This window comes from Polypterus senegalus, chromosome 2 (genome assembly GCF_016835505.1).
Source record: "Polypterus senegalus isolate Bchr_013 chromosome 2, ASM1683550v1, whole genome shotgun sequence".
In the NCBI taxonomy this organism is placed as follows: Eukaryota; Metazoa; Chordata; class Cladistia; order Polypteriformes; family Polypteridae; genus Polypterus; species Polypterus senegalus.
Window position 1 is genome coordinate 124,972,951 of NC_053155.1, and position 8,431 is coordinate 124,981,381.

General features: G+C 35.8%; 1 protein-coding gene across 1 annotated transcript; it reads right to left on the reverse strand.

Annotated features, from left to right (window-relative positions):
* Positions 1–2,224: 2,224 nt before the first annotated feature.
* Positions 2,225–3,001, reverse strand: LOC120524407 (olfactory receptor 187-like). Its single transcript, XM_039746261.1, has one exon. The coding sequence runs from the start codon at positions 2,999–3,001 to the stop codon at positions 2,225–2,227; it is 777 nt and encodes a 258-aa protein (XP_039602195.1).
* Between the last annotated feature and the right edge of the window lie 5,430 nt (positions 3,002–8,431).

Genomic DNA, 8,431 nt, shown 5'->3' on the forward strand with positions numbered 1-8,431 from the left:
ATCTTTAAGAGCAAGTCAATTTAAATTAGTTCAAAAGAAGTTAAATAGCAGAAAAAACAGGACACTTATTCAGAAAAAGTTAGAATGAAAACCTGCAGCCACGGTGGTCCTCCAGGACCAGAGTTAGGGACCCCTGCTGCAGAGCACACTGCAGCAGAATATGGTCTACGAATTCTACTACAGGTATAGAATCAGTTCCCTTTAAATGTAATTTAATCAAATGCCTGACCATTGAATATGAGTTAAGAAAACAGTGATGAATGAAAATAGATAAATTGTTATAACATTTATTTTGTACAAAAACCTCTGGTTTATAAAGGGCCACAAATACAGTACACATATTTTTTAGTTTATAATATTACAAAACTATTTCTTTTTTCAAAGAATTTATTTAGATACACAGCCATTAGGATTATGCAAGGTAATTTGCTTTGCATTTTATATTTTACTACTCTTATAATTATGCTCCTTATTGATCAACATTCAATCCAGGGTGTCCATAAAGTCTGTGTGCAATTTCAAATAGTGGTAACTTTGTAAGTATATGTGATAGAAAGAATCTGTAAAAAGAATTAGAAAGAAGAAACACATTTTTTATTGTTCTTGTTAATTTTCAACATGTCCACCATCATTACTAATACGATTCTGTAGTTCTTGGAAAACATTTTCAAGCTAATTTTCAGTAATACCAGCAATCACATCCGTTATCCTAGCTTGCAATTCTTCTAAAGATCGAGGTTTGATTGAAACAACATTAGTTTTCACATGTCCCCATAAAAAGAAATCCAATGGAGTCAAATCTGGCAAACGTGGAGGCCAAGAAAATGGTCCACCTCTTCAAATCCATTTGGTAGGGCATTTCTCATGTAGAAACTGCCTAACATGCAAAGCAGAGTGACAAGTAACACCATCTTGTTGAAACACGGCATGCTCTAACAGTCCTGATTATTCAAATTGCAGAATAAAGTAATTTTGCAGCATTTCTAAATAGCCTTCGCCATTAACAACATGTCCTTCAAAAAGAATGGCCCTATGACTCGATTTTTTCCCCAAAGCACACCACACATTAACTTTGGGAGAATCTTTTTCACGTTCAACAGACTCATGTGGATTTTCAGTTCCCCAAATACGGCAAAAATACAACTTCAAAAGACAAAATAAACTAGATACATCGAGCTGTATAATTCTTTTTACAAAGTCTTTCTATCACATATACTTAAAAAGTTACGACTATTTTAAATTGCACACAGACTTTATGGACATACTGTATATTTTATTAATGCAGTACATAATTTAATTTAGTAATTTTTAATATTGAGGGTAAACCAAATGTGTCCATCCCTTCATTTCTGAAAACCTGACTTGGCAAAACTGAAAAATGTTACCTGTTATAACTTTAGAATGCAAATTCTGTTTTACAAGCATTTAAACATTGTTTTCACACTGGACAGATTTATGTTAATCATTTCACAGAAAAAAATAGGTAACTTAAGATGAGAACAATATTTGCAACCATCTTTCACTTATTACTCAATTCACTAGCCTACCTGAATAGTCTTTAATCTTTAACACAATTAAGTAGTTTTCTTATTAATTATGACAGCACTTTATTAAAGAATGCAATAAAAATGTTTCTTAAAAAAAGTTTAATAGTCATTTTTAATTATTTATATTTATATATTGTGAAGGATGGCCAGGCCCATGCCTGGCCAGGACGCCCCTGCAGCATATGTTCCAGGGGAGCAAGCATGGGAAACCCAATATCTCCCCCGGACACTAGATGGCAGCCTCCTTGGGTTGCAGCGGTGCCTTGGACTCCCGCAGGGCTTCATGCTTTAAGGGCACTAGTTTTGCCACACCTGGATCATGCAGCTGGATGTTGGCAATCAAGCACCTGGAGCACTTCCGGGTATCCAATAAAAGGAGCCAGCGACCATCACTCATGAGCCAGAGTCGGGAGTAGGAGGACAAAGCGGTGGTGCGGAAAGAGAGTAGTGTGCTGTGTGTTAACTGCTTATTTGCATTTGGGACTGTGTTGTGCCTGTGGGGATTACGGGGAAGACATGCCCCACAGGTGAAGAAACAATAAAAGTCATTTTATTTTATACGTGCCTCCAGTGTGAATCTGTGTCGAGTCGGGCGCTTATATAGTGCCTTGTTACAATATATATATATATATATAAAATATATTTACATGCTAATATACAAGAAATTAATCTGCTTTTTATTCTTGAAAATGTTTTATAATATTTTTTTGAATTACTTTCTTTATGCTTTCTATAATCTCTTTAGTCATCAAAGAGTAAATAATGGGATTTATCACCGGACAAAGGAGGTTTTGAACAGTAGCAACCATGAGACGAGCATCCATAGAGAATGACGGTATTCGAGAAGTGACATAGACAAAGGCAGCGGAAAGCAGCGTCGTAATCACCACAAAAAGATGAGCCCCACAAGTTGAAAAGGCCTTCATGTGCCCAGCTGTACTTTTTATTTTTAGGACAGCAGCAATAATTTTACCATATGAAATAATGAAAATAATGGTATGAAGAATTAAGAGACCAAGACCGAAAACCAAACCTAAAACACTATTGACAGTATAGTCAGTACAAGACATTTTGATTAGTGAAGCATGACCACAGTAGCAGTTTGGTATTTTGTTTGGTCCACAAAAAGACAGTTGAAGAGCAAAGCACATGATAAACAATGGAAACACCAATGCCACTGTCCAGGAAAGTGCCAACAGTGTGATCACTAATTTGTTGCTCATAACTGTGACATATTGTAACGGATTACAAACTGCTATGACACGGTCATAACACATGGCTGCCAATATATGTAGCTGGACAGTAGTACCATGTAAGTAGGCAAAAGACTGAATAAAACAAGCAGAAAATGAAATTGTGTTCAGATTAAACATTAAATTTGCTAGTGTTTTTGGAATGACAATCGTAGTAATTAACAAGTCTACTATAGCTAAATTGCAGATAAAGACATACATGGGTTTATGAAGGTTTTCGTCTCTGACAATTAAAATAATAATAAAAAAGTTTTCAAGTAAAATCAAAATATATGCAGAAAAGAAGAATGCAGTGAGGATTGATTTAGACTCCTTGTCTTGAAATCCAGGGAACCCCAACAGGATAAATTCAAATTCTGTCCCATTGTGCATTTTATAGGCAGAACGTCCTTAAAGCAAAGAAGAATAAAAACAAAAAAATGTTATTTAAATATTAATTTTAAAGAAAACATTTTAAAAGCTCATTAAACAGTTTGGATCAAATGAGCTAAACACAATCTTGGCAGCTTTTTGGTGCAAATATTTTAAAATAGTAAGAAAAGAATAATCCATTCAACAGAGTACATGGGACGCTTTAGTTTTTCTTTCAGTGAGTTAAATTTCTCTTTTGATTTTGTAGCCATGGCCAGTCTTGTGTTCCAACCAATTTGTGATTTTAACCAGACTTCTGTCATAATTACATATGCCATTATTTGACAGTTTTGGCTTTTATTGTGTCAGTCCTTAATGGCACAACAAGATTGATTCACCTGTTAAAGAATTTAACAAGAACAACTGAGCCAGTGCTGCTCAAACTCAGCCCTGCAGAGCCTTTGTGGCAGCAGATTTTTGTTCCAATCAGTTTCACAATCAAAGAGGAATTTTCTTTCTAAAAGATCACATTTCTTTAGCTATTTTTTAGGCTGCAACTAGCATTAGAGCCACCAACATCAGGAAAAGCTGAATAAACATCTTGATGATGCTGAAAATTTTAAAAACCAATAAAACAAAATCAATAAAACTATCCTTATGAAAATGCTTGGTACACAGTAATAAAAAATATAATTACAGAAAATGTTGTAATTTGTACATTGACCCCAACATTTAACAGCTTGCTTAATCGGACTAGTAGCTCATTTAAAAACAGACAATAAATGGAACAAAATACTGCAGCCGCATGAGGTCCAGATGAATGAGTTTAAGAACCACTGGACTAAGCTATTCTGATCCCTCTTTTTAAGATTTGGATGCTTTATTTTTTAAAAATCTTGCTTTTCAAAATCATGTGCTTGCTAAAGATCACAGCAGCATAAGCAACAGTGAAGTAGCTGCACTTGTCATTTGCACCCATGTCTGCTCCTATTTGATCAGAAATGACACCGCTTTTAATTAAACTCTTCCATTAAAGAACTGACCTCCATCATTTTGCAGTCAGAAAGAAGATTCAAAGTAACATTTCAATCCAAAATATTACAAGTGAGAGAGGGAGGACACGCATTAAATGGAAAACAGAAGAAGCTATGCCAATTATATTTTCATTTGTGAAACCATCAGTGAGGCACTGCTTAAACAACAATGGCATTTCAAAATAAACAGCACAGAAAAATCTCAAGATCTGGAAAATGTAATCTTTATTTTGTAAATTCCTAAAAAAGGTCACTATTATTGTGTTATTTTGTAACGACGCAATAAAGTTCTAATGCAGTAAATAAGTATGTGATTAATTAAGAGTCAGGTTTCCATTAAAAGCAGGTCTTGATTGGAACAAAAACCTGCAGTCACTTCAGCACTTAAAAGGTGTAGAACATTATAATACTGTGTAAAATACATTTTGAGCTGACTTGCAGTAAATGATTAAAGATTAAAAAGAATAAAACGAAAAACGCAAATCGGAGTAAGATTAGTCTGTGTGATTAAGTGTTTTATTTGAATATTTATCGTGTGTGTTTTTTACCTTTTATTTCACTAACCTTTTGCTCTTAGCTGGCAACAATAACTCAAACCCACAACCTGTTGTTTCTTTGAAAGTCACATGACTTTACCGCCAAGTTATGCAAACTCCACTGACGATGAATCCGCTTTGTGCTTACTAATTTCCGGTCAGGACTAAATATAACTATTTTGAGTTTTACCTAAATGACTGAAATTAGTATAATGGACATTCGACAAGATTTAATAAATTAAACATAATTGAATTAAGTTCAAAAGTGGAACATAAACAATACATGTAATATAAATGAAATACATTTTTGTAAATGTAACAACCTGCCATTTCCCTTTTTTCAGTGTACTAATGCAACAAAGAGTAGTATAAATGTGGTAAATTAAAGCAGAAATCATTTTTGCTTGTGATTTTTTTATATTTCAGTAAGCTGTTCCTTAATAAATTATGCAATTAAACAAAATCCATTGATATGCTTGTTTTTGCCCCTTTCAATATGTGTATTACTTCCTCTAAATCATTTGCCATTCCTATTTCCATATTGCATATAAAACATGGGTTTAGATTACAGAGAATAATGAATTTGTAAAAATGACACCATAATATTGGGTTGTTTGTGTAAAATATATTCAAAAACTCATAGGAATGAAAAGACAGGTCTTTCCAAACTGTTCACATTGGAAAAAATTTAGAAGAGTTTTCAAGAGAAAATCTCCATGACAGCGTTCCTGAAATCATTATGTAATAAATATTAGTGGGACATAAGAAGAAAATATTAGACAATATCAAAGGAAACAATTTCACTCACCTTACTTATCCAGAATTTAAAAATAATATGGTACCTGCAAATAATTCCTCCAACCAGCATTCATGTCTGCCACTGTGCCAGGAATCGATCCCCAGCCTTGCGACCTGAGCTACAGCAGATCTGCCTTAATGGACAGCTAGCACCTTTATCATGAGCTGGGCGACACCATCTGTCCACTGTACAGGCTTACCTGTTGAATTCTAGTAAAATGTTTGAACTATTTAATGCTGCATTAGAAAGCAGAATACTTAGTTTAAAGTTGTCGTGTTTGTGAAATTGTAGGCAAGCCAACATTGAACCAAATGTTACCGTTTTCAATAGATGTATAAAATATAAAAACTCACCAGGATATCCTCTGAAAGACTTCTGAATTGCAGCCCCTTAAATGGAAAGTTGTATGTGATTTTGAGCATTTATATTTCTTTAGAGTTTCACCCTCCATTTCCCTAAGTGCAGTCAGTCACTGAAGGTGATTCCCCTGCTGTTAGGTAGTTAACTACCAAATATTGATAATGTATTTGGGATATCTTACTACACAAAAACAACTGAAACTGCTTTTTAAGCTTTTAAGTTCTAAAACATATGAAACTGACTTGTTTAAAAATAAATAGGAGCCATCCTACTGAAAAATACAGCAGTAGAAACAGCATCAATGTTGTATTTACAAATGATAGGAAGAGAACACCATTTGTGAATATTAATTCCAGGATATAAAAAATGTAGGGGTGTAAATATTGGTTGCCAAGATTTCTTGAAATGACACATCTGAGTAAAGAGTTTTAGCCTCACCCTTTGTTGACAGGTGCTCAAAATGAAGCACACAGCCCTGCAGTCTCCGTTGACAGATATAGGCAGTAGAATGGGGGCATACTAGGGGCAAAGTGACTTTAAACATGACGCCATCATAGGATGCCAGCTTGTGAAATTTTTGTGCTGGATAAATTCTATTATTGTGAAGTGGAAGGGGAAGGAGCAGCAACACCTCAGCCTAAAAGTGGTAGACCACCCAAACACATGGAGTGGGACTGCCGAGTGTTAAAGCACATAGCGCATAAAATCAACTACCCTCTCTTACATCACGGACAGAGTTTGAAATTGTCTCTGGAAGTAACATCAGCACAAGAACTGTGTCCTGTAAGCTTCATGAAATGGTTTTCCATGATTGAGCAGTTACACACAGGCCTAAGATCACTTTTATGCAATATAAAGTGTCAGCTGGAGTGGTGTAAAGCACACTGGCATTGAACCCTGTAGCAGTGGAAACGTGGAGAGAGGAATCACACTTCATTATGTGGCAGTCAGATGAATGAATCTGGGTTTGGCAGATGTCAGAGAAACGCTACCTTTCGCATAGCACAGTGCCTACTGTAAAATTTGATGGAGCAGAGATAATGGTCTAGGGCTGTTTTTCATAGTCTGGGCTTGGCCCCTCAGTTACAGTCAAGAGCACTGTCAATACTACAGCATACAAAGATACAAGGTGTGATGAAAAAATACGTGAATGTTTTAAAAAAGGAAACATTTATTGCAGTAAAAGATTTACAGCTACTAGTCATCCTCAAAATGCTCTCCTCCACTTGAATGCATTTATCCCAACACTTCTGCAACTTTGTGATGCAGTTCTGGAAGTTTTCTTTCAAGAGTGTCTTTAATTGGGCTGTCGTGGCTCCCTGGATGTCCTCAATGAATTAAAATCGTTTGCCTTTCATGGTCATTTTCAATTTAGGGAACAGCCAGAAGTTGCAAATAAGGTGGATGCGAACACAGCGTAATGTTTTTATCCAACAGAAATTGTCCTACTAGAAGGGACGTGTGACAAGGAATGGTGTCATGATGAAGAATGAAACTGTTTCAACATTTTCCTCGGTCTTTGATATTGAAGGACGTCCTGATCTTTTCTCTTCTTCAACCAAGTCAGATCCATTCTACAAATCGGTTAAACCATTTGTAAACAGTCTTAAATGTCGGTGCAGTGTCACCATAAACTGATTTTAACATCTGATGGGTTTCCTGAGCTTTTTGCAATTTGCTCAATATCCATTATTAATGACAAACTTGAAAAACACACTTGAACTCAACAGTGGCTCAGAAACAACTGACAGTATCAAACAAGTTGAAAATTGTCACAAACTTGGCTGTAGGATGGACATGTCAGAACCTGCATTGAATTGTTTTGTGTTGCTCTTGAATGGTGCTCTGCATCAACATTCACCATACTTTTTGATCACAACTCCTATTTTAGACCATTGTGCTTTTCCAGCTTTGAGGCAAAAGTTCATGTGGAAAGCCTTTGTGGAAGAATATAATTTGCTATAGATTTCCAGGGTGACATAGAATTACATTTTAAAGCCCATGATTTTGGATTGGGATATCCTACAAGCTCATATAGGAGAGATGGTCAGGTGTCTTCAAACATTTAGTCATATACTGCAATTCAGACGTCCTTTTCTACTTACCAAAACCCAATAACTTACTTACTATTAAAAAGACATTCACATATTAAATATCTATATATATAATTCATTAAGGCAAGACAACCATGGAAAGCACGCCGAAAGGGGCGTGGATTCACTAAGCCTACAAGTAAGACACCTATGGCGCACTCAGGAAGCAGCCACGCCGGAGGTGAGTCGCCATATGCAGCGTGTAAGACAGTTTGCTAGGGGTATCCCATGGGATCCTAAAAACAATCCTTTACAACTGAGGTTAAAACACAATGAAGTAAGCAGTCTTTAAAAACCGAGTTTTCGGTTACGACGCACAACCCGTGCACCATAGCAAACTGTTTTACACGCTACATACAGCAATTCGCATTCGCGACAAACATGCTTCTTCTTAGATGCTCCTGCAGGAACACGGAAAGTCTATGTGAGTCACAGGTGGATCTGGACTGTGCAAAGAC